Consider the following 27,185-nt stretch of genomic DNA (forward strand, 5'->3'; position numbering starts at 1 on the left):
TTCATCTAGTTCACACCTTACACTGAGCATGACCAAAATCTCTTGCACGCATTTTGTAATGGTTTGGATACGGTGTGTTTGGAATTTGACCAATTCTGTTTATCGAGGCGCTGGAGCTGAGCTCAAATGGCCCTTGTGAGAACAAATCCTAGTAAATATGAACATTATCTCTTGAGGGCTAAATTAGTGTGCAATTGGCCCCTTTTGGGAAAAACACGTGTCCCTAGAATCATTTGCTAATGTGTAAGCCTGTGGGGGGTTCACCTGTCATACATCATCTCCAGAGGTTTAAATGCAACTTTTAAAGGATGCACTAGAGAATTGTGCTTTATTGCATTTCACGTTTGATCTTATGTAAGCATGTGCTATGGATGTCATGCTAAGTGGACAGTCAGCACGTTGTCAAGAACATGGATGCTTGTTAATTAAGTCATAGCTATACCAAATGATAAAAAGTACACAACTTCACCAAAACAGAATAACGCATAGATAAAAAACATTTCATCCAGGTGATCTTGACTACTGTAGTCAAAGCCACGACCCCGTCACCTCAGGAGACGCGGAGTAATCCCTTATATTTGTAATATGTCTGGTGTTCTTGTTCGTATTATTTTTAAAAGATGGAACATTAAGAGCAACAGAAAAGCCAAAGTACAGGTCAAGTCCTGCTGTGTGACCAAACACAAATTAGTGGCTGAACTTCACACCAATGTGTGGGGAAGATGCTGAACGAGTCTGAAAAAAGATCTGAAAGTCTGCAGATAACAATACCTAAATATCCAACAGAGAGACCCTAATGGTGAGCGGGCTCATTCTGATCATGATCATTCATGATCCTCAACAAACACAATATCTTGGTCAACGTAAATGAGATGTGCCACAGAATGACAAATCTTTTTGCAAAAGACTTGGCTGCGCAAATGGATTTTTAAGTCAAGATTCCTTATGGGAGGAATAAAGCAAGCATATTTTGTGATGGTGGAACAATCATCTTTGAAGTGTTTGGCCATTTGCTAGCTACTTATAGGCCTGATCTTATATCCCCAGTTTACACCTGGGATCTCGACCACTTCAACTACTCTGGACAGCAATTAACAAGTATTGAAATGTTAAGATGTTGGCCAAATAATGAAAACTCAATAGAAAAACATTACAAATAGATGTTATAGCCGATATTGTACATGTTATGGTTACATATTTTGTGTGTGGATATCTATGATGAACAAATTCTGACCTTTCTCTATTTCTTTAGTCCACCAGGATATCATTTTTAAATAGTAGGTATGATGATAAAATTTCCAAACACCCATAAACTCAAAATGGCTCACATTTCTAGACAGATCTGAAAATTCCCTTTACGGCGACACCTGAATTGTGAAAATCAGTTGAGGATTGCGAAAGTTATGATATTTATAATAACGGGGGAATATATTAAAATAGTTAACATTGACTACAATAGAAGTCATGTGATCGAAAATGCGAATTATTAAATACAGAGGATGTTTTTTTACAATCGCTAATCTACCCGCCACAAATGTGACTACCCAATTTCCTCGATTTAGTAAAGTAGGCTACTTTCTCCTCTATGGATTTCGATGAAATTTCGTCAGTACCAAGATAAAAGCTTTGTATTTATGTCCACATATCTTTCAGCAGTGTCCAAAGCTTAGATGAAGCCCGCCGATCGGTTGAAAGCTACGCAAATCTTCCGAAAGATGCGGTGATCTGAAATCACCTTAGAAATTGTGCAGACATGCACACGAGACTGACAGCTCTTCCCCGATGCGCGCATGCTGCTGTGTTGCCAAGTCAACTATTTTCAATGAAAAGCGAGATGTCGCCAGATGACGTCACGTGCTAATTTGCATATCAGTGACGCCATCACGTAGTATCTGACAGGCTAAGCGCTTAGGGCTGCTTTTTCTTCTTCTTTCTCTTTGAATGAACTATTGTCTGATCTGTATAATATTGTAATTTTATAAGATTTCTATTAATAAAAAATAAAAAAGCGCTTCAGGGCTGCTTCAGATCTCTATACTCTCCGAGCTGTCTTACAGTATTGTATTAAAAACAATGCACAAACGGGTTCTCAACTACTTATTTTTCTGTTTCTGTTGGCAGACAACATAAACTATGTAAGGTTAGGCAGTTGTCTATAGGGCCTCAGGCTTGGAGGTGGTCTCCAACGCACATAACATCAAACTACTACAAGAGCGAACGCATCAGTCAACTTGAGTCTGCGCGCACCTGTCCTTACATGCAGCGCCAGTTCTCATACAGCGCAAGGCTACAAACAAGTTCTCTATCGCGTCTTACCGTTTATGTCAAAACACATGAAAACAGTCCGTTGTGTCTTAAGTGAAAGTAAACAGTCGGATATTTATTCTTATATCGGATCAGCCAGTTAAAGTGAAATAATGAATTAATTTATTTTATTTCGAGCAATATATAATGACACATAACAAAGGTAATAAAGAAGCATTTTGCTTAGTCTGTACAACTAGTTAAATTCATCGTACTTTAACATCACAATTCCAACCTTTGCTCGAAAAGTGGGTAGAAGTCAAACTTATTTAAACCCACCCCGGTTGCATTTCACAGGAAAAAAACGAGAAACAAAGGTAGTGCTTCCTTAATTATTGACATTATACAAAACACTCAATTACAATTTAATATACTCATATGAGAAAAAAAACATGACAAAGAGAAAAAAAGGGGAACCCCCCCCAAAAAAACAAAACATAACATATCTTAGATTCACACCAGGCCTATATTACCACAGGTAACAATTATGATAATACCAACAATGGTAATCAGAATACCTACAAGGTAAGATAACACAGACTTTGAATACATACATACAAAGTGACTGACTGTTGCGTAATGATAAACCCATTCAGTGTTATACAAGAAGACCTCCTCATGCCTGAGGTATAGACTAAAAACCTTCTGCTGTTTTTGTCGTCAATGTTAACGAAACAACAAAATCGTGAACTGTTCTTGACTAACAAAGCTTTGTTTCTTTATTTTAAATCATGCTGTTTATTTAATTCATACAGTGAAGAAGCAGTGTTTCATTTTTACATTATTCCGTTGCTGGTCTGTTAAATAAGCCACTGTACCCGATAATATGATTTTGTCAACCCCTACTTTGGCCTAAATAGTTATTTCTTTCTTTTGAAGTGGAACAACCAGTATCCCTACACTTGTTCACCAGCCTAGACAGGCAGCAAAAAATTAAGTTGTAGCCCGTCCAGTGAGTCTCTGATTGTAGGCTATAAAGAGAATAAACACTTTCCTGCAGCTGACTTATTTTAAGTAATTTTATTTATGATGGTGCTTCTCCCCCATTTTAAAAACATACTCATCCAAAATAGTGGAAAATAGATGGCTGTGTTACTGTAAATTTTTTGCTAAAAATAACAAAATAAAAAATCCCGGCTGCCCTCAAATCTATTATGACATTTTAATAATATAATTAACTAAAATTGTTACATTTTTACAGTGTCAAAAATACTTTATTCTAAAAGGTGAAAGAGATAAATAAATTATGCCTAGGGCCTCCAAATGTTTAGAACCGGCCCTGAGTTGAAGTGAAGCAGCATTTGTTGCTAAATCGCCAAAGCGTATTCAGAAAGTAGCTAGATTTGCTGCTAATCGCTTTTTGAAAAATAAGTCGCTAAAACTAGCGCCAAAGTCGATAAGTTAGCAACGCTGCACGCATGTGTGTTGCCGACCGTGCCGTAATATCGTGTGCACGCATGTTGTAAGAGGTGCGCGCGCAGCGACACATGCGCGCTCCCGCTTTCGCTCTTTGGCAGTGTCGCGCGGGCTGTCGGGATCATGTCCGCCATGTTTTCACACCAGCCGAGTAAAAAAAGCCCGTGAAAAACCACCATAACTCGCTCAGAAATGCCTTTAACCACCGGCTTTCGGTCGAAGGGACGTCAGTGAGCGCGGCCGCGGATATAACCGTCGGCTCGTGTTTGTTTTTGAACCGAATGATCCGTGTTTAGTGTGTTTGTGTTCGCCGAAAACAATGAGTAAACTCTCGTTCCGCGCGCGAGCGCTAGACGCCGCCAAACCGCTGCCGATCTACCGTAATAGAGACCTCCCGGACCTCACCGACTGCGTCTCCATCAACCGAGCGGTCCCGCAAATGCCAACCGGGATGGAAAAGGAAGAGGAGACGGTATGTGAATGATTTAAACTGCGTGTTTTCACGGGGTTCAGGTGCATAGCAGGGTGTTGGTATTCACGTTCGGTTTACGCACGTTTTCTACGTAAGTGTATTCTCTGCTCGCAGGAGGTTCTCGTGTGTATCGCCGAAGGGGTATAGGTTACGCAGAAGATGTACGGATGTTGCGCAGTCGTAGGGAATGTTCTACTCTAGCGTATTAGCTTCTAGTCAGTGCGCATTGACGTCAGGATTTTTGCGCAGATGCGTTTGAGAATTACGTTTGGTCTGGAGTAGCGCTAAACGGCATGCTACTGGAAAGCCAGAATCATTTAAGGGTGCTCAAGTTTCGTTTCTACTGTAGTGGCCCAGTATTTTTATATGAAAGCTTCCTCTACTCATAAATGTACTATAGTACAACCATACAAAGTAATGTTTCATTATTTGAAGTTGTAGTATATAAGCACCACTGTTCACGACTACGATTATGCTCATTCAATAAATTACGTCATTACATATGTATATTTTCTTATAATATCAATTATATATTTTTTAATTTGTTTTCTGTTTATAATATTAATCTTTATTCTACTAAAATGTAATTTTCACTTAGTGTCATGGCTCAAACCACATATAATATATACAATTATTTTATTTAACTGGTTTGCTTAGTGCTCTTGTTATTACTTCTTAATATGCATATTCATAAACATGTCGTCATTTATTTCTTAATATGCATATACGTAAACATGTCATCGGGGTGTAAATCACCAGTATTTGGTAACCAGCATAATGACATTGTCTGAAACATTTAACAATTAAAACATTCCCAGCCATTACGTAAGAATATTAAGAAACTTGATATTTCATAAAATGTTTTTTACAAAGGTACTGCAATGTTACCATTGATGAAATGTGTGTTCCTTTGCTTGTAAAGAATCATGATATCGCCAACGAATTACATTTGCTCTTCTTATCTGCCTGCTAATGACCTGCTCACCTTTCTCCTATTGAACGGTTCACACTAACTGCTTTATCTAAACCAGCGATCATTGGAAAAACTTTAGAGGAATATAGCACAATGGGAAGTTCATTGTTATGCTTGTGAGGTGTGCAAGCCGTTGCAAAAAGTTTCATCACATTGCTGTTCTCAGCTGCATTAGAAATCCTACTTGCCTAATTCCTGTTTCCATCTCTGTGTGAGGTTTCATTTTTGTTATTGCTGTGGCATCAGTTTCTTAACTAACATGCTAAACTATTACACTATTAAAATATTTTTGCTATACGTGACCAGGCAGTACCTTAACTGTAAGGTAACAAAGTGATGTAATAGGAATTTCTTCGATGAAGAATTGGGATTAGAGGAATCTAGTTAGCTGATGCTCATAAAGCTCTCTGTCACTCTGTTTCAGGAACACCATCTCCAGAGGGCCATCTCCGCCCAGCAGGTGTTCAGGGAGAAGAAGGAGAGTATGGTCATCCCTGTGCCCGAGGCCGAAAGTAACGTCACGTACTACGACCGCCTTTATAAAGGAGAGTTCCGTGTCCCTAAACAGCTCATCTACATTCAGCGTGAGTGACTCTGCCAATATCTTGGTCATTTTCTTTAGAGTCTGTTTGCTAGATGTGCCTCGCATCTACAATGTTAATATGAATCACATGCTAACCTTTGTCTGTTATATTGCAACAGCTCTCGGTCTGGATTACGAGCTGCCCGACTATGATATGGACTCAGAAGATGAAACTTTATTGAACAGACTAAACCGTAAGATGGAGCTCAAACCTGTGCAGTTTGAGACCATGATGGACCGGTTGGAGAAAGCCAGCACCAACCAGGTAACGGTTATTTCTTATCTACAATATAATATAATTTTTTAGTCATGGACGTTCCTTTGACCCTCTCTCTCTATCGATAACTTCACAGTTGGTCACTCTTCAAGAGGCCAAGCTGCTGCTAAATGAAGATGACTACCTATTGAAGTCCGTGTATGACTACTGGGTTAGGAAGAGGAAGAATTGCCGGGGTCCGTCGCTCATCCCGCATATCAAGCAGGAGAAGAGAGATGGCTCCACCAACAATGATGCTTACGTGGCTTTCAGGCGTCGCACGGAAAAGATGCAGACGAGAAAGGTGAACTTGCGTTTTGTAATGCACGTCCCTTTCAGTGTGTTGTTAAATATATAATCAAGTGTCTTTTTTTAAAGGCATGATTTTTTTTGCATCCAAGCAGTGTCAACTTTGTCAAAGATGTCTCACACAAGTAGCCTGCCTTACTAGCCGACATCCTCATAGGTTTAGTTACCTGTAAATACTTTTGCTGTATGATGCTGTCATTCAACATTTCCCAACACAGCAACTTTTTTTCAGTAGTTTGTCTCAGTAGGTTTTGGAACTAAATTCAAATCCCACTCTCTTCACTGGAGTCATCTACTCTCTTTGTCTGGTTGTCTAGAATCGCAAGAATGACGAGGCGTCTTACGAGAAGATGCTGAAACTGAGGAGAGAGTTCAGTCGAACCATGAGCATCCTGGAGATGATCAAGAAGAGAGAGAAGAGTAAAAGAGAGCTGCTGCATCTCACGCTGGAGGTGGTTGAGAAAAGGTATGTTCATTTTTGTGCATTTTTATATATATATATATATATATATATATATTTATTTATGCCCACACACCTTCCTCCGTTGTCATTATTTACACAACAGCCACAGCAGTCCTAACCCTCATCACACAGACTAAACCTTCAGTCTAGAGGTCGGCCAATAGTTCAGGACGATATTTGTCATTTTTTAATATATCGGCATCGTCTGATATCCATGTTTAGTGGTGTCGATTTAAAGTCAGGCATGTCCGCAGGCAGCCGCGTGAAACACACAACAGTTATGTCTTAAGGTAATGAATACAGCTGAGAAAGAAACCGGATGTGTGGTCATTATTCGGTACATGCATTTAGTCTTCAAGAGACAGCAGCCTATAATACCTAGTTCCTTTCTGCTAATCATCTGTATTTAACTTGGGCAGTAAGCATTTTTGTGTTGGTTTACACTTAATTTTCACATTTCTGCACCTGAATACTACTGTTACTTTATTTATTTATAATTTGATGTTGTAGCCTGCCTGTTCATCCATACTAATTTGTGTAATTATTCTTGTTTTATTACTGACTTTAGTAGTTAAGCTAGTAGTTTACACAACTTTATTTGCTTATCAGAAAAATTACCTGATCCGTGACTCAAAATCCGCAGTATGATCCGAACCGTGAGTTTTGTGATCCGTTGCACCACTAGTTTTGGTTCTTTTACACTTTTTTTGAATGACAAATAAGAAGTAATAAAGGATTTTTTTACAACAATTACCATAGGTAAATTATAGTGGTTACTTTTTTTGTATTACTTCAAATGTAAAAGTTAAACTTTATAAAAAGTGTTTATGCCTGGAAGGGCCTTAAATAGTCAAACAAATTCATAAGGTGACACCTGCAATTAAAGCACTTTAGAAAGATTGATACATTTGCCTTACATTTTCAGATTGCTTGAAGTCTTTAAAGAGTGATACAACTGATTAACACCAACACATTATTTAAGCTTTACACATTATTTAATAACAGTTTGTTATTTGGTTTGAGATTAATTTGGGCAGACTGAGCGCGTGTCTCATCTGTGTGATTTGGCAACTCTCTTCTGTGATCATTTGACACGGAAATAAAGATAGTGTGTTGTTGACAAGACTGTTTGGAATGGCGTTTCATACTTAATGATGATAATGCTTTCCCTGCTTCAGCATTTGGAGCGTTATAACTTTAGTCTGAGGTGTAATAGACACAGGAGAATCATTGATTTTCATTAATCGAGATCGTGATCTTGTAACGATTAACCATGCTGCTCTAATGTGTATCGAATATCAGAATTATAGACTGAATTGAAGATGAAGGCACTACTAAAATGCTATCTATGAATGTTTAGTAATTGCTGTCTGATGGCTGAACAAAAATCGAATTTGAAATGTTGTCCATCCACTTATTATTAGTGTGACATTTTAGCATGCAAATGAAGGGGAAAACTTCAAAAAATTGGCTGACCCTGACCTCTTAACATCGGCATCGGTTATAGAAAAACCCATATCTGTCTATCTCTACTTGAGTCCGTGAACAAGAGGGAATATAACAATGCTTTGAGGTGACCTCCATACCACCACATAAATACACTGTTTACTTTGCAAACCCTTAAATACAACTATTTAGGTGTGACTTTTTATCTTTTACATCACAGATTCTCTTTGCTTGCGTAGATACATTTGCTTAGTCTTCTTACCTTCCATGTGTTGTGTGTTTCAGGTATCAGATTGAAGACTACTCTGGAGAGATCCTTAATGAAGTCACTGCCCCTCTGGCAGAGAAACCCATTTACACCGCACCCATATCCTTACCCAATGGCAACCGTCATAAGACCGAAAGCAAAATTAAGGTAAGAACACACAACATATGAAAAGACGGTGAATGAAAGCATGATAACACATTTGCAGTGGCATACCAGAGATATGTGTGGAAGTGATAGACTAGCTGTGCTCATAAGTTATTATATACACACATTAGATCATATTAAATGTCTGTTTTCTATTTCTTACAGTCACACAAATCTGGACTCAAACACATGCACCCCTTTACGGTCAAGGCTGAGCCTCACTTTGACTTTGTGCATTCTTATAAGAATTACACAAAGAGGCCCAGACTGGAGGTGTTGCGCCAGCCTGGTCGGCCAGAGCGGCAGCCAATCATCAACAAGGCAGATATTAAACAGTATGACTTCCACAGCTCAGGAGAGGAAGATTACCCACTGGTCAGTGTACAACCATCCGTTTTTGCCTAAATGTAGAAATACTTTTTATTGAAAAATAATGAATTTAAAGTGTGTGTTTTGTGTGTACCAGTCTCCAGCATCCGAGCCGGATGAAGAGAACGACCCAGACGGAATCTTTGCATTCAGACGGAAAGCTGGCTGCAGTTACTATGCTGTAAGTTTCCCACCTAACTTTGGCAGATATACTTTGGCATTATTCAGTTTTGCAGATATTTGGATAAATATTTTACTTAAGAACGTTTTTTGGTTTTAAGGTGACTTGTGAAACTTTCAAATCAGTAAATTGATGTTTTTAATAGGGATGTCAACTAGACACTCGGAGTATTAAATTTCTAAGGGCTGTTAAACGATTCTTTGCGATTAATCACATCCAGACTAAATGTTTGTGTATATGTGACAACAAAATCAGACTGATGGGTACATTTTTTTAAATTATATATCATATAAAAATTGAATAAACAAGCTTTCCATTAAAGTATGTTTTTTATCTTGACCAATATTTGGTCGAGATACAACCATTTAAAACTCTGGAATGTGAGAGTTTGTTTTGATGCTCTCTATTGGCTTACCACTGTAATGACGTTGTGGGGAGTAGATTAACCTGGAAGCTGACATTCTAAGCTTTACATGGAGGCCAAACGTGAGTGGGTATTTTACAAAGAGCGAGTGAAGTTTGTAGTCCTGTTTCTGGCCATTTTTGTTAGCGACTTTGCTGCATCCAATCATAAAAATTAAGTTATTTATTTACGGTAGGGAATTTATCTAATATCTTCATAAAACAGGATCTTTACTTAATATCCTAAAGGTTTTTGGCATAAAAGAAAAATCAATAATAATACATTGGTTTACAATGGTTTGTTGGCTTTTTCCAAAAATATTCCCGTGCTATTTAAGACTTAAGAGAAGGCTTTGTGGTCCAGGCTCACATATAACATAATATATGTCTGTGTACAATGGTCTTGTGTTTATAAAGACATACACGGACACATGTTTATATAATTTTATCTTAAAAATATACATGCATGTGTATACAAAATGAGTATGCACAATACACAGACATATATTAAGTAAACACAAAGATTTATTGTGGTTATGGTTTTATTATGATCGATCATTTAACACCCCCAATTTTCTTTTTAATTATTTTTTTATGATGGGGCTTTTACCCAAAGATGTAATTCTTAGTGCTTCTCTGACAGCATTTCTGAACGCTGTGCTTATCAGAGTTTTTACTCATGTAAAGGTCCATGTTGAAAAGTAAATGCAGACGATGACTGTAAGAATTTAGATTAGAATCCACATGTTTATTTTATCGCAATGTTTAAAAAAATCTATTTGTTGTTTATGGTTCTGACTGTTGTTTAAAAAAGAGAGGTCAGTAATGGGATGTTTGGCCAGAGGGTCTAATGGGGTTCAGAACTCTCAATTAGCTTAATACTTCACAATGTAGAACAGAGTGCTCGAACTAGTGCTCTAATTTCCATAACTTTGTCTCTGATGACTTTGCACTGTCATTGTGGAATTTACCTGTGCTGCAGGGTAGTTATTGTATTTGTCTGCTTAATGCTCCTGCGGTTTGTTTGGCGACTGCATTATAAGGGCCACTTTAGTTCACATTGATAAGCCTAACTCTAAAATGAGTCATTTCAGATGTCATGCTTTTGTCTCATGTGCGGTCCAATACTCTTGAGTTCATTGGTCACATAGAACATTTAAAGGAATATAAAAGATGTGTGCACATTACATGAAATGAAAGTGTGCGTTTTAAAGGCAACATGGTTTGCTTGAAGAGTGATGCAGCAGTTTACTTTGTGATTTCTACTATTAAAAGTGTTGTGTGTGTCCATAGCCGTTGACTGAGCAGAGCTGCGCTCCACACTGGCAGAAGACAGATCAGGACCAGCTCTGGCAGAGGAATTGTCTCACCGCCCTCTCGGTGCCCAGACGCTGTACCACGGTAACATGCAGGAGGATGGGCAGAGGTGGCAGGTACATCATTCCCATGTTTATGGTTTCTCATGTGCCCTTTTTTAAAAATTCAATTCTGAAAGCATTTCTTTTTTGTATTCTGTCAGGGTTCTTTTGGATCGCACCTCCTCGGATCTTGACCGGGCCCTCAGGCACTTGGACCCTGAGATGTTTTATCCGTCCTCCGAATCTAGAGTACCTGACCTTCCCGTCCACACAAATACAAACTCTCATACATTCTCCACATCGAGCCCTCAGTGCTCTCTAACTCAGATTTTGAGTGACATTAAGGCCTGCAGGTGGAAGTTTTTCCGCCCTCGGCCTGTGCAGGAAAACTCAAGGGGTGAGGACAAAAAAGGGACTCAACAGGTGCAGAAAAGTGGAGTGTCGCCTCTGTCTAATGGTGTGTCAGGTGAGGGGTTTATTTAGCTTTCACAATCTGGATTCAGGGCACTTCTTTCTCTTCAGAATGTTGTCTTTGCCACACCATCCCGTTTACACTGACTGCTATGTTGTTTTTCTAAAAAACTGTGGTTAAAACTTAAGGCTGTTAACTAGAAGTCTTTGAGCTTTGTAAGGACAGAACCTCAGGTTACACTATGGTCCTTGTTCTTCTGTTTTGTTTTAGTTTAGTTTTATATGTTATAGCCATCAATTATTAGGCTATATCAATGGTATTTTAATAACACCCAAGTTTATATTCATACTTTTATTTGTACTGCAGATACATTTATTGTAGATAATGAACTGCACTATACATTTGTCATTGCTGCTCCATTGAGCAGTAAAATAGAACTGTAAACATCAGTCAGGCATCTCAGTGTTATTTGTGATTCAGAAACATCTATTGGATTTGGCTCAGATTGATGAGGAGAATTCACTTGTTCTGTTTTGTGATTGGGTGTTATTCTGTCGCCATTGAGGTCCCATTATATGCCTCTAAATATCACAAAATGTGGTTGGATGTTTTTTATGTGAATCTGTCAATTTAAATATACAGCCGTAGGAAAAGTGAAGAGACAATTTCAAAGACCACTTTTAGTTTTTTCTGAATTTACTATTTATATGTATGTGTTTAGGTATAATGATCATTTTTGTTTTATTCTGTGAACTACTTACTTACTATTCTCCTGAATTTCAAACAATATGAAAATGAAAATGGGAGCCCCAGTTCGAAGTAATAGAATAAAGATGCTCTGTATTTTTTCAGACCTCAGGAAATGCAAAGAAAACAAGTTAATATTCACTTTTAAGCTATACAACAGTAATATTTGGGTTGCACTTTATTTTACAGTGAACTAACTTAAGAAAGAACTGGGTAGTATAAGCTAACTAAATGGTATAAGTTTTGATTTAGGGGTAGGTTCAGGTTAAGTACATAGTTATTATTTTTTTTACTGTAATTAGTACACAGTATGTACAATGGGAAACAGGACTGTAAAATAAAGTGCTACAAATATTTGTACAAAATATAGAAAAGTTAAAAATATATATTTTTTATGTGATTACTTGGATTTTTATCACAATATTCGTAACGTTTATTTTACATTGCTGTTGGATGACACTGTCACTCCTGAGGTTTGATTTAGTTGAGATTCAACAAACACTGAACTGCAATGGCCACAATACATCTAAACATGCTGATTAAATGATAATGTCAAATTGTCCCTTAATTTTTCCTGCAGCTCTATATTTTTAGTTCCATGTTCTGCCACCTAGTGGTTGTAAATTACATTGCTGCTTTAGTGCCCCTCACAACTCCCATTTAGCGGTGTATGACAATGTATAAAACACGTACAGCCATTTTTCTCCCTCTCGGTTCTGGTTTAATTTGTGTCTGTGTCATGCGTTCAGGTGGGATCACAGAAGAGCAGTTTCAGTCCCATCAGCAGCAGCTGGTTCAGATGCACAAGCAGTTAAAACAACAGGAACTCCAGCTGAACTCAACAGCACCAGAACCCCACACACACCCACCTGTGAGTACACATCCTGCTTTTCTTTCACACAATGCCAGGCATAATGTACTTATTTTTACAGTACATCATTTATGTTTACTACATCTTCTCTTTCTGGCATTCAGTTTAAAACAACTGACTTGACTGGCATGTGAATGTTTCCTTCGCAGAACACTGTCTCTTCTGACTGCATGTCTAAGACTTTGGACTCGGCCAGGGCACATTTTGCTGCGTCTGCAGTCGTCAGCACTCCCAACAATGAAAACAGACCCCAGGGTGCTAGTGTGAATGGCATCTTTTCTAATTCAGGCAAGTGTAACCAGCTAGAAGAGGAATGAAGGCTTTGAAACAAAAACAGGTTTTATTTGAAAATGATAATTTGTAGTAGATCATTTGAATGTTTTCGTCCAATTGCATTCTGCCCAATATTCTGCAAAAATGCATTAAAATGAATGTAGCCTGTGCAGTGTATTATGTGCCATATGTACAGTTTTGTGTATGTATAAAGTCTTAACTATTGTATAATTAAACAATACATTATGGAATATCAATTTGAGTTTATTTTTCTGATGTTTGGCCAATCTCGGGACTACTTGGCAGCACTTTAATTGACTTGAATTTATGATACAATCAGTGACTTGAACTCTTGGAACCAAAGGAAGTATGATTGATTATCTGACTTTTTTAAATGTCCTGCAGGGAGCTTTAGACAAGCCAAATTGAACCGCTCTGCACCGAGTGGAGGCCCCCAGCTGCCCGTACCTCAGTCTCTACCCCATGGCCGCGGTCACCTGAGCACTGTGAGCGCCGTTTCTCCAGCACACACGTACCACAGTGCCCGCCCGTGTGCCCCCTCGGCCTTAAAGCTGGGCAGCGTCGCTAGCAGCCTGGACCGGGTATCAAAAGTCACCCCAACCAGTGCCATCGATAGCATTGCCAGGTACGATGAACCCTGCTAGTTTGGTGTAACATAAATGATCAGACTAGAAATGAACAGGTTTAAATACTTGATGTTTGTACTGCAACATTGGGCTTGCTCATGAAACTCACCTAAAGACGTTTTCATTGCTTTTCGTTTGCAGGGAAAATCACGAACCGGAGAGGCTTGCACTCAATGGTTTATCAGAGACCACAGTTGCCATGGAGGTCACATAACCCACCCCAAAACACAGACTTGAGCACAGAGATGTGTGCGCTTCTACACGGACTCGTACCCAAAAGCAGCATATCAAAATATTAAAGAGAAATTTGTCAATATTATAAGTGTACATTTTGTAAAATTGGGAATTATCACTACCTTGTAAAATAGTATATTTGTATCATTAGTCTGTCATTTCTGTTACTTGAATTCTAGATTTTTTTGTCATCATGCTTTTGCACTTGAAAATGCAAGCAAGACAAGTGCATCAGTTCATGTTGGGATCATGAGCATGAAAATAGGTCCTGCGTCACTTGTTTTAACTATTTATTTTGCAATGTTTACATTTTTGTATCTCGTACAAATAAATCCAATTTTGTGACCACAAAATGCAGACATAGCTAGTACACCATGCTTTTGTGCTTTTTTTTATAGAAAGGAACAAAAGCTCCGTTTGCTTCCACAGATTAAAAAAGTGTCATTTCAAAAGTGAAGCTCTTCCCCAATTGAGATGTCAATATTTTTAATGCTTTTCTAGTTTTCCCTCCTCTCCTTGTCTTACTAGGAATAGAATGTACATTTTGGAGACCAGTGGCCTCCATCAGAACGTACATACGTACTATAAGCGTCCTTGAGAAATCTAGCAGACAATATTTAATCAGGCACTGTGTTTTGCTCCCAGTCTAAATACTGACTGAGTCAGTTAAACACTCATTCGTCTTGTTAATGAGTGTTGGCTGTTGTTGGTTAACTAATTTGAAACACTAGCTGTTGAAGGTTTTTAAAAGCTGTAATGGAAGTTAGTCTACTGGTCACAAATACTGTCAATTCATTTAGCTTTTGAATGCTGAAATTTATACATTCTCAGTTCAGTGTCTTCAAATAAATTTCCCCACGTCAAAGCGCCTTTTAAATGACATGGGTGAATCTGCCACCAATTCTATTTGACTGTCCTACTTATAAATTAAATATTGTCAATGGAAGTGATGCACCAAACAGCTCTGGAATATCTGGCATTTCAGAAGAACAGGTCATCTGTCCTTTATAGTGAGTATTGGGCCAAATTGCCATAAAGCTCTGAGGCGATATGTGAATGAAACGACATTATGCATTGTGAGACATGTAAATCTACCTGTGTGTTTAATAATATATAGTGTGGCGAAACAAATCTGCCAATCTTGCACATGTAGACCTATATGTTATTGATGGAGATATTCTTAATGACCTTAATTTAACATATAAAACTGTGTTCTTTCGAAATCAGTAAGTAGTTTTAGGCTTTATTTAAGTGAATGGCAAAAAACTTGGATTCCAAAATCTCTAATAAAAAGAAAAGTCAAACAGGTATTATTTTCACCCAGCTTCTGGTCAGCAGTCCCTGTACTGTGCTGCTTAAGAAATTACCTTCCTGTTAGACCTGATGGAGACCATAACAACTGTCAGGACACGTGCTAAAGTTTACTCTTTGTTTACCCCTAAACATGCAATAGTGCTCCGTTGACATCTATTTGGTTAGATGCTTGTTTTTCTTGTATGTAACCGCGGATGAAAATGTGTGCTGAATTGTAAGGTACTGCACAGATTAAAGTTGAATATTGTGTGAAGGGCTTTTACCACCAGAATGAGCATTACAATGTGTTTTTTGCTCTTTATATTAACTGCTTTATATTAACTATTAGCCTGACTGGTCTTTTATGAATTCAAAATAACGGTTCGGATTATAAATTGCTATTAGTATAGAAAAATGCAACAGATACGAGATGTTTTACCAGTGTAGAACATTCTTTAATTTTGAAATATAAAACAAATTAAAACTTCATGGAAAAACAACAGGTCTGAATGACTTAAACTGATTTCTATTCAGAATTGATTAAACTGTTAATGTATTTTGGATCTAACATTTATAAAACAGTGTCAGACACATTACAATGTATAAACAAACATTAAATCTATGTGTGTGCAGAAAATGTATGAAAAATAATATCTTCAGATTTTATAGTTATAAGTGGGAATAGGAAGATAAACTTATGAAAACCCATAGCCAGGAAAGAACCAGAAAAGCTTTAAGCTGTATAGTAGACGGAGTTGAAAAGCAGCTGCTGTGTGTATTTCTCGTCCCTGGTTTTGTTCACTCAGTGACCCTCAAGGTTCACAGATCATGGTCTCCACAACAAACTTGTTTTCAAAGTGACGAATCTTGTGGCAGTTCAGGGCCTCGCGCTTCTGCATGCCTGCGTAAGATCACATGCAACGTGTGAAAGTGTGCATTTTAAATGTGCTTTTATCTACTACAAATAGTTTTGTGCATGCGCATTTACCCAGTATTGTGTCTCTGCGCTGCAGTCTGAACACGTCTTTGTCTTTGCACAGTTTATTGATGGAAAAACCCATCTCACTGGTGCTTTCCAGCTTCTCTGTAATCATCATCTCTTCATGCACCAGGTATGACTGAGGAAGATATGTTCCTGCCTGTAAACACACCTCATGTCAAAAATGCCTTTGTGTGGGGAAAAAAACTAAAGTCACAATTACAATGAATGCTTACTTTTCTCAGAAAATCTTGAAAGTCCTTGGGTGGCATGACGATAGAGGTGTTTAGGGTAATGATGTAGCACGTGTCCAGGTCCAGATCTAGATAAGCAGTCAGCCTCTAAACACATTCAGTCAAATAGGGTCATTGAGTATGTGTATGTGTACATATGGTCTTTAAAGAGAAACATACAAGACTGTGTATAATTTCATATGAAAGACGTGTGTGTGTGTGTGTGTGCTTTCACACCATGTTAAAGTCATGCACGATAACAGCCGGGTCGCTTTCTCTGAACTCGGGTACCGGTACTCTAATGAGCTCCACCTCATCGTTTTGCAGAAAGCTCACGTTCTCCTCAATATAACCCAGCGGTAGATTCACATCCATCTCATCGTCATCATTGTAAATCACCCCACAGAAAAACCCACCTTCCAGTTCATCCTGTGTAGTCAACAGACACACATACATGTCAAAATCAACATTTCAAAGAACTTTTTGTCCTTTCCCTCATCTGCTTTAACCAAATTCATGTGCTTAAATCAGTGATTTGATTGACGTAATCCAAGATGTACCCTGTCTGTGCCCCAAGATACAGGGATAGGTTCCAGGTACCCGCGACCCTGCAAAGGATAAGCGGGTTCAGAGATGTATTCGGTGTTTATGACAATGACTGTTAAAGGGATACATGTCAGATTATAGATGTAATCATTTACTCAACCTCAAGTTGTTCCAAACCTGTATAAATGTCTTTGTTTTGATGAACAGAGATATTTGGAAAAAATGTTAGCAACTCACATTTCTGGGACAAAGATCATTGACTACCATAGTAGGAAACATTACTGTTACACACAAAATGAAATATTTTAAAGAATATAGCAAAGCAAAAGGTTTTAGGGCACCTTTGACTACCATTCTAATTTGTCCTACTAAGTCAATGGTGCCTTAGAACTCTCAGTTGGTAACATATTTTTTTTTATATCTATGTTTGTGTTCAACAGAACAAAGAAATGTATACCGGTTTGGAACGACTTGGAGTAATTCATGACAACATTTACATTTTTTTGGGTGGAGTTCCCCTTTAATATCATCTGCACAAAAAACAGAAGCAAAATGTGATGATACAGAATACGTTTCTTGGAACAGATCTGTGACTTCTGCTTTCTGGTATGAACAAGATTGTCAATAGAAAGTTAATGAACTGAAATAGATTTGTACAATTTATTTAGTTGAATACTTATTTCACAAGTACCTAGTTGACTACCTACACATGAAATGTGAGCACAAAGGATCTCATAAAACAACTCTTATATACAAATTATCATATTGAATTGATTACATCAATGTGCGTGAGTTAAAAATACATACAAACTCATTCTGCTTGAGTTTCATTAGTAAAATTTTTGATGTGTTAGATATATAAATACATGTTTTATTATTCATTCACATTTAAGCTTTTAAAGTTACCATAATCTAGAGCATTATAAAACAGGCAGCTCTATGTTTTACAAATACGAAAAACTCAATTTCATATATGAAGCTTCGAGTTTGTATTTTAATTTTCAAATTGCCATGAACTTAAATGAAATAAACTGATCAAATGAAGACAACCAGTTATGCGTGATTATACACAAACAGACACACACACACAGATGTAATCAAGTTTTGGTTTGACACCACCATGGTTACAGTCTCACCTCCAGCACATAGTACCTATACAGGTAAGCTCCGCCCACCAGTACACCTGAGACCACAAGAGCCAATCCCAGACAGAAGCACCAGCACCACACCTTAGACTGCTGACGCACAAACACAGCCCCCTCCGGATCCTAGAGGACAAATGACGGAGAAAAATTACTGTTGCATTAAACTTACCGTCTGCATAACTTTAGATAGAAGATACAATTTAAATAACTGCAAACTATTGAACTGTTTTACAGAGTGGATGAACCGATCAAAAACAGGAACAATGTGTTCTGATGTTTAATCTCTGTGGGGGGTGGATGAACGGAGATAAACAATGCGTTTGTTTGTGAGCCACTAAAGAGAATGAGTCATGCACAAACAAACAATGCTTAACAATAAAGGACAGTCCGACCAGAGACAAAGATATGCATGAAACTGAAAGAAAAAGTATTAATATAATGTGACAAGATACAAATTCTTCATGTTCGAGATCATTTTAAAGACAATATGGGGAAACAGTTGACAAGTCAGAACAGAGCCGATCTTCCTCAACCTGTACCCTGTAATTTAAACCCCCCCGAGACACATTTCAGACAGATTATTATCTGCTATTAATCGACAATCAGTCAAACACAGAAATGACCGCAAATAGCGAACAGCAGAACAAAAAATGCTTTATCGCATTTGGTGACATAAAACATGTCAGGCTGTTTTAACATTTGATCTACAGTGTATAAGACTTCCTCAATTGACGTGAAATATGAGCATCACGCGCATGTAGATCAAAAGAAAAAATCAAATATTATCCGTTTTGTTTCACAAAGGAGAACTCAAAACATGCCAGGACAGAGAGAGAGTGAGATTGGGAGAGAAACAGTAGAACAGTGGAATGCAATAGAAATACGACACAGTTACAGTGGAATATTATGTAATACTTGCTGTTTATATTTCTTAGGGAACAAACAAGAGTTTGAGTTCTTTGCAAACATATTCAAGCTGCACTACATTTAAGATATTGCTGGCAGGACTAACTCCTTATTAATACACACATTTCCTTGACATTTGCTTTGGTTTTGTAAAAGTGCCTTTACATAACTGAAAACATGTCCAATACACATTAAATGTGCCTCACCAATTTTGTCCACTAAAATTGATAACATTTTAACATAGACCCCTATTAAAAAAGATGCTGAATGATAAAGTACTTGTAACGTTATAAAGTTAATATGTTCTGAGCAGGTATGTTTTCAAAATCAAGAGTAAATTCTCAAGTCTATAGATTTGTCCCACGTATTAAGTATTTGTGGGTAGGCTGTTGTCTATGGAGGGATTTTTCAGTCAGAATATAAACTAATTGTCTAAAACTAAAAGTTTTAAACCAAAACTAAAAGTCTAAATTTGAAACTAAAAGTCGAAGTTGAAAATGAATTGGGTATATAGGATTGGCATTTGGTATATAGGATTGGGCATTTAATCATTTAGCCATTTAGGCTTGAGGATTTGGGGATTTAGGATTGGGCATTTGAGGATTGAGGAGTGTATGCAAAGTAGGAGGCGTGGCACAAATACTGGAGGAGGGGTTTGAAATGGCTGGTGCACAGAGGCACCTTATGGACAGCAGCTCCCAGTGCTAAGGAGCACACTGTAATGAAACAAACGGAGTGAGTGAGTGGCTTGAGCGAGGATATGAGGCGCCGTATAGGGTTCAAATCAAACTGTGCTTATGAACACGCATATAAAAGCGTGCATACACACATATACATTGCTCACATATACATGTATAGTACTGGATGTTCAAGCAAACACATATGAAAAACATGTGCGCACTAATGTGAAATCCATACATCAATACATATTATGTTAGTAATGCATGCATGTACACTTTTTGCCATCAAACCTAAACAACACTCGCACATACATACAAACTCGATGCGTGCAAAACACATCTATAAAACACTCGCACATACACATAAACTCTGCACACACGTCTATAAAATTCTCACACATACATATACACTCGATGCGTGCAAAACACATCTACCACTGAGAGCTATAATAGCATTGAAGTTCATTAGTCCTTTACTTGCTTGTGCAAGTTGCAATGAAGATGATATGGCCCATTTCTTTAATAGCGTTTTACACTGCCCAACACGTATACAGCAGGATCCCAGGGAGACACTATATAGAGATTAAGAACAATTGCCAGAACAATTGACAGTATTTTGTCCGTGGTTCGTTGTGAAAATGTCGAAACCAGAGAACTCGTTGTTGTTCTCGAGACGTTGTACCACGCTGCGCCAAGTTTGATGGTGGGAGAGCTGCTGGACAACTACCAGTCCCACCACCGACATCTAGAACAGGCCATAGAGGCCGTCCACGTTATGACATCTCGTATGAGTAAATGTGCCAGTTAAGCAGAAGCCGAGGACAATGACACATTTCACACAATCCCTGGGATCCTGCTGTATACGTGTTAGGCAGTGTAAATCGCTATTAAAGAAAGTAAAGGACTAATGAACTTCAATGCTATTACCGCTCTCAGTGTTTCATAGATGTGTTTTGTCAAATGCCCAATCCTAAATCCCCAAATCCTCAATCCTAAATGGCTAAATGATTAAATGCCCAATCCTACATACAAAATACCCAATCCTACGTACCAAATGCCAATCCCATATACCGAATTCATTTTCAACTTGGACTTTTAGTTTCAAATTTAGACTTTTAGTTTTGGTTTAAAACTTTCAGTTTTAGACTTTTACTTTATATTCTGACTGAGAAATCCCTCCATAGTTGTCGGATGTCTCTCTAGGCAAAGGCCGTAATTCATCATCTCCTTTTCCCTACTGAGGTCAGTCCTCTTAAGGTCCTCTGCCCTGGGTTGTTTCTTTGCATGTGTGTATTTAATAGATAGGTATCAAATTGTCTAAAGCACGACACAAAGCAGACAGTCAGACAGACAAGAAACCACAAGCAGAGTTGTGAACATCCGTTCAGAAAACACTTCCATGTACAGTCAGTTTTCTGTCGAATTGTAACTGTAATTATTAAACAAATATATATATTAATTAGCATTAATAATACTATTAATACAATTATTAATTAATTAATAAATAAAAAAAATGTTACAAAAATAACATTTCATATGGTACTGGCCTCCGAAGTTAACCAAAACAAAAATGACAAAAAAGCGTTAGGTGGAATGCGAAATGATGAACCTAACAAGTAACCGAGACTGTGGCATGTTGGTAATAATGACAGAACAAATTGTTAAAACAATAGTTATTTAAATAGAAGGCTTCTCTGCTTTTGACACGAGTTGGGCTGTCAGCCATTATACAACAATGTCTGAAAACAATGAACTGATCAAAGTCTTCCGAACGCACGCACACACTGAAAGAGTTACACACTTCACTTTTGCCACTTCTTTCTATTTAACACTAGAACAGGGAGACTTTCGATTCAAAGACTCCAACAAAACACTACGATATGCATTCAAGTGTTTTTATTCCTAAAACGCCTTTGCGCGTTTCCATTATAATGCTGAAAGTTATAAAGCTCGGTTTAGACACGACTTACCTGAACGCTTGAAATGAGAGTTTCGCTGTCCTTTTTTGGATCCTTCTGGGCGAGCGCCTTATTAAAAGATACTTTGACCATGATGAAAACTGTAGTTATTCTCGTGAAAAAGAGTACATGTGATCCTTTCGTTTCCCGATCAGCAACTGTGTTGTTTTGCTGTGAGTGACGCACATGACAGATCAGAACATGGGCGCTTCTGGGTGTGTCGATTTCACACGGCTCTGCGCAGATGGATCGGTTTATGACGTTGAAATACCGCGAGATAGGTTCACAAACGAGGCGAACGAATTTCTCTCGCGGTACATTGATGTAATTTGCCGATGACATCTGCGCATCGACGAAAGCAGCAGAAAGCATATACTGCATCTAGTAACAAAACTAACCAAAAATCAACGTAGACGACTGCAAAGAGTCGTTTTAATAGGTGTTCTTCTCAGTGATCCGTTAATAAGACGTTTTTATTGCACACACAAAACAAATCTATTTATTTTCACCTACAACTCAATAGATTATCTTTTATAGTCAGTACATACGGAAACACAATTCAGATTTCGAAAGTCTCGGACCCCCATGTGACCCTTTTTCAGTTTGAAACGTTCTTAGACGTACAGTCTATCAACTTTGTGGACGATGTTTGGTGTGTTGTGGTCCATCGACCAGCAGGACACGCTGTGCTGTGACTCGTACTGGCTCTATATTTCTTACGCATGCGCACGTGAAGAAGGAAACAGTCATGGCGGCGGCTGAGAAACCCACGAAAGAAAAGCTGTTGTCCACTTTGGATGATATTGAAGTTTTATCCAGGTTTGTGTTTACGTTTTCCGTACATTTAGATGAAAAACAAATACATAAATATACTATTATTCAAGACTTTACATCGTTATAAAGCATGAATATTTTAAAAGAACCATATTTCCCTCGATTCTGCACACAGTACATCAAATAAAAAAGGCTGCTACTCATATTAATAATAATAATAATAACAACAACAACAACAACGATGATCAGTTCTCTACTCTAGAGTATTTTTCATACGCTCCAGCACGGATGTGATCATACAAAACTTTTCTTGCTCTTTTACTACAGAGAGCTTATAGAGATGCTGGCACTGTCCAGGACACAGAAGCTGCCCCAGGCTGGAGAGGACACACAGGTGAGAGATGTATATTATTAATTACAAATGAGGGAACATGCGACAGAAAGATGAGAGAGTGTAATTCAACACACATCACACCTAGCCGTTCTTCACACGAATCCGTCAGTGGGCTTCATCACCGAATGAATGAATGAATGACTGATGTGATGTTGAAGCATCAAGCAGAACTATTTCCTGATTATGACCATCTATATCTCGTTCACATATATCTGCTGAAATAGATACATGCCTGAGTTTTTGTGTTTTATATGATTGGGTCAAATATAAATTGCTAAGATGAACTGCGATGATGCAGTATTATTATTCAATTCATCTTAAATGTATAATCAGTTTAAAAGCTGTATAACATTTCCTATTAGCCACTTAATAGGAATTATAGAATGATATTCAATATTTGATAGTAGATAACATGGGCGTGATGCACTATTAAATGTAACTGAATTGCACTGTTGCTTGCTTATTCTGAGAGCAGATTTTGGAGCTGTTGGTGCAGAGAGATAAAGAGTTCCAGGAATCCATGCAGACGGCGGTGGAGCAGGGCAGAGTCAATCAGGAGATGCAAACGTTGGAAAAGGAGGTGGAGAAGAGAGACACTGACATCCAGCAGCTCCAGAAACAGCTCAAAGAGGCAGAACACATACTGGTAAGCAGTGCATATATGTGTATTTTATATATTATATATTTATATATATAATTTTGTTTGTCTGTTGTTTTGAAAAGTTATTTGAGCACTTAACATTATAGTTCGAGCTTGAATTATAGTTTGTAAAATATAATAAATTAGATGAATAAAAATATTATTATATAATAAAGGGAATCATTATAAATTTTTTCCTGATTTTTGTATACAGTCGGCTGGAATGTTACTGCCAGCAGGAATACCTTTATGCTGATCTACATGGACTGTTTATTTTTATTATAACAAAGAAGAACATTGCAAACCAATATACAAGATAAATCCGCTTTCTTTTTTTAAACATAAAACAAACATGTTTTTCCTCCATGTTCAGGCCACTGCTGTCTACCAAGCCAAAGAGAAACTCAAGTCTATTGAAAAAGCCAGGAAAGGTATCCTAGTCAATATTTAAATGATCAGTTTGTATAAACTCTATATACAGTACACATATATTTATGTTTGCATAGTAATTATTAGTCAAAAATATACTGCTATTATTGATAATTCATTGGTTTACAAACCCATTTTAGCTTGTTTCTTTCCCTTGTGTTTTGTTTTCATTAGGGAGTATCTCTTCAGAAGAAATCATTAAATATGCTCACAGGATCAGTGCCAGTAATGCAGTGTGTGCACCTCTAAACTGGCTCCCTGGTAAGTGCACTGTATTTCTTTGTGCATTCTGCATTTTCTCCCATTCTCAGACGTCATCATCTGTAAAACACTTACTAAATATTCCACTGATCAGCATGTTTTTGCAGGTTGTATTTGTAAGCTTTTATGATGTGATTTGTGTGTAGGTGACCCCCGCAGGCCGTACCCCACTGACCTGGAGATGCGTAGTGGAATGCTAGGTCACATGAGTAACATGTCCACCAATGGTGTAAATGGACACCTGCCTGGAGACGCACTGGCTGCTGGGAGATTACCAGGTTTACTTTCTTGTTGATATGTTTGCGTGTATGTCCTTCAGTGGTGATACTGATACTCTAAGCCAGTTTAATCTTCTGTATAATACAGTGTTTTTGTTTAATGTAGTATGTTTTTTTGTACAAACACATCCTTTTCATGTTGGCTGTGATTTAAGTAATATCTTTCTCTTTTGTTCCAATTCATTTCTTAGATGTACTAACCCCACAGTATCCTTGGCCGTCCACTGATGTTTCCATGGGGATTCTGCCTCCTCACCATGGCAACGATTTTGGCTTAGAGCCACCCGGTCATAACAAAGAAAATGAAGATGATGTTGAGGCTATGTCAACAGATTCCTCCAGCAGCAGCAGTGACTCAGATTGAGTGTGTGTGTGTGTTTAAATGCATTTTGTCTGATCAGAATGAAAGGAAACTCATGTCATGAGAATGGACCACACCTGCAGTTATCCTCTCTTAATTTATGACTCTCTGTGAATTTCATTGGGCTTGATATGTTTATAACATGCCATCAGTACTCATTTGTTGTACCATATTTAAGTCCTGCCGGCCTCATGAATGCCACCAAGGTGTTGTGTGGGATATAACAGTATGACAGACTGAGTTGCGTGTATTTGTAAACTAGTGATGCGTGATGAACCAAATATCTGGTTTATACAGCTGGAATATAAATGTATCATGTAAATAGATTTCAGACTTTCAGATTTTGTAAATAAAAATATTCTTAGATAATTGTTTTCTTTTATTTAAGTGTTTGTCTTGTTTATAGATATGTAAACAGCTGTATTACTTAATTTCATTCATATTATTTTTTATTCATATTATATTTGGTTTCACACTTCCAGTGCTCTGAATAGCAAATTTGTTCAAAATAGTAGTCTTTCAACAAATGCAAACTAAATTTGGTAGTTATCTTTTGTGTTTATGCGGAATAATAGCATTAATTTAATACCATTATTCCACCTGACCATAGTATATTTGAGTTTTTTTTACAACCTATTGGATAGAATTTTTGAAAAGGTATTCTGACGATAATCAATATTGGCCAGCAGATGGGGCATCAACACTTCTCCACTAACATCTGTAGCTACAACATTATTCATGAAATTATTTTAGATTTATTACCCTGAAGTGTATTTCTACCTAAAAATGGAACAAAAGCCTTTTCACAACCCCTTTTAGTAAAGTTAGACACCAAATCTGAATTAAATGTTTTATATTCAGACATCGTCTTCTACAAATGAATGCATTGATCTTTACCGTCACTGTATACACAGTGCAAACAACGAGATTTGTTTACCAGCTCTTCTTCAAGACTCATATAGCAGTATAAACAATACAAACAGTTATAAACATTAAAAACAAACTTAATACTATAAACAGCAGGCCTACATACTATCTCAATTGACACCTGGTTGCTGGGTCACTGACAGCTTCACATTTCTAATGACATGCCGATGATGAGCCTTTTAATAGCATACTGTACATATACACAGGCTTGGTAAATGACTCGAAGTGAGCGTCTCTATGGCGATCTCTGACTCATTCAACATCACTGTCTTTGGTCCACCAGTGAGTCTTGGGTTCATAGTATCGCGCTCTACAGCAACATTAGCACTGCTGAGAGTCTAATGTTGTGCTATTTGCAAATGACTGTTCTACATTTAGTGTCTCTGGTCATATGTGGATGAGCTGGGGGCAATTTCTCGCTCTCAGAGTAAACATACTATTGACTCACTGTCTAAGGACTTTCTTGCTCACAGTATGTGATTCTGTTTGCCTCTCTGATAAATGAATTAAACTTTGTTAGTTTCTCAATTATAACATTATTATAGCAATTAATGCACATCATAAAAGTAATGTACATAAAGATACATTCAAGTTCTGTACAGAAATTGTTCAGGTAGTTTTGCCTTGTCTTATATTAACTATTCATAGCAAACATTACTGCTAGACATTCAGTTTATTTGCATAGAGTGTTCATTGAATTAATATTTACAATTTGAAACTAAATGTCAATGACTGATTGCCTCGATGCTTACTAATCTCATTCTCAAATATAGACTTTTAAAGTTTACACTTGCAAATATTTCATTTCAGAAATGAATGTTCTCTTTTTGGATTTATGCAGATTAATTTAACGGAATCTGGCATACTTTGGCACAGCAACAGTCATATTTTAAGGCTGGCAAATATCTTAAGCTCCTATTTCAACTTGAGACAGATTTCACGGAAAATTGGCAACAAAAGATTGAAATTCTCTCTTGAAATCTCTCCTTTACGAATGACCGAAATGCTTTTGAGTGGCATTTCTTCTATTAGAGTATTACATAAATGCAGTCCTCAGCCTAAACTCCAGCTGCACAGAGAGACACTACAACGAGGTCAACACGACCTCCTGTTCAAATGCTTTATGATGGATGTTAGTAACTCAGCACAGTGGTTGAATTTAAAGGCATAAATATAAAGGGGTGGATAGGGGGAAAGTCCCGAGTCTGGACACATACCGGGCCCGGGGCCCTCTCCCCGGACAATGGGGAAAG

The 27,185-nt window shown here is 37.6% G+C and overlaps 3 protein-coding genes across 5 annotated transcripts; 2 read left to right on the forward strand and 1 right to left on the reverse strand.

Annotated features, from left to right (window-relative positions):
* Positions 1 to 3,659: 3,659 nt before the first annotated feature.
* Positions 3,660 to 15,913, forward strand: epc2 (enhancer of polycomb homolog 2). 2 transcript variants are annotated; one of them, XM_079464768.1, is made up of 14 exons: positions 3,660 to 4,192; positions 5,590 to 5,749; positions 5,868 to 6,013; positions 6,102 to 6,308; positions 6,631 to 6,779; positions 8,508 to 8,637; positions 8,800 to 9,009; positions 9,101 to 9,184; positions 10,880 to 11,019; positions 11,106 to 11,410; positions 12,853 to 12,974; positions 13,124 to 13,262; positions 13,653 to 13,893; positions 14,036 to 15,913. In XM_079464768.1, the coding sequence occupies exons 1-14, from the start codon at positions 4,040 to 4,042 to the stop codon at positions 14,106 to 14,108; spliced, it is 2,259 nt and encodes a 752-aa protein (XP_079320894.1). In that variant the 5' UTR covers positions 3,660 to 4,039; the 3' UTR covers positions 14,109 to 15,913. The 2 variants fall into 2 exon arrangements, with proteins under 2 accessions (XP_079320894.1, XP_079320895.1); XM_079464769.1 differs by having other exon boundaries at positions 3,729 to 4,192; positions 13,124 to 13,266; positions 13,657 to 13,893; positions 14,036 to 14,497.
* itm2bb (integral membrane protein 2Bb) lies at positions 15,853 to 22,084 on the reverse strand. Of its 2 annotated transcripts, XM_079464770.1 has the most exons (7): positions 21,881 to 22,084; positions 18,316 to 18,447; positions 17,194 to 17,241; positions 16,871 to 17,062; positions 16,637 to 16,741; positions 16,410 to 16,560; positions 15,853 to 16,322 (listed from the first exon to the last, which is right to left on the reverse strand). In XM_079464770.1, the coding sequence occupies exons 1-7, from the start codon at positions 21,959 to 21,961 to the stop codon at positions 16,234 to 16,236; spliced, it is 798 nt and encodes a 265-aa protein (XP_079320896.1). In that variant the 5' UTR covers positions 21,962 to 22,084; the 3' UTR covers positions 15,853 to 16,233. The 2 variants fall into 2 exon arrangements, with proteins under 2 accessions (XP_079320896.1, XP_079320897.1); XM_079464771.1 differs by lacking the exon at positions 17,194 to 17,241.
* Positions 22,085 to 22,514: 430 nt separating this feature from the next.
* med4 (mediator complex subunit 4) lies at positions 22,515 to 25,570 on the forward strand. Its single transcript, XM_079463847.1, has 7 exons — positions 22,515 to 22,687; positions 22,970 to 23,036; positions 23,512 to 23,682; positions 24,050 to 24,107; positions 24,280 to 24,366; positions 24,513 to 24,644; positions 24,836 to 25,570. The coding sequence occupies exons 1-7, from the start codon at positions 22,617 to 22,619 to the stop codon at positions 25,006 to 25,008; spliced, it is 759 nt and encodes a 252-aa protein (XP_079319973.1). The 5' UTR covers positions 22,515 to 22,616; the 3' UTR covers positions 25,009 to 25,570.
* The last annotated feature ends 1,615 nt before the right edge of the window (positions 25,571 to 27,185 follow it).

This window comes from Barbatula barbatula (assembly GCF_947034865.1).
Source record: "Barbatula barbatula genome assembly, chromosome: 9".
Classification (NCBI taxonomy): Eukaryota; Metazoa; Chordata; class Actinopteri; order Cypriniformes; family Nemacheilidae; genus Barbatula; species Barbatula barbatula.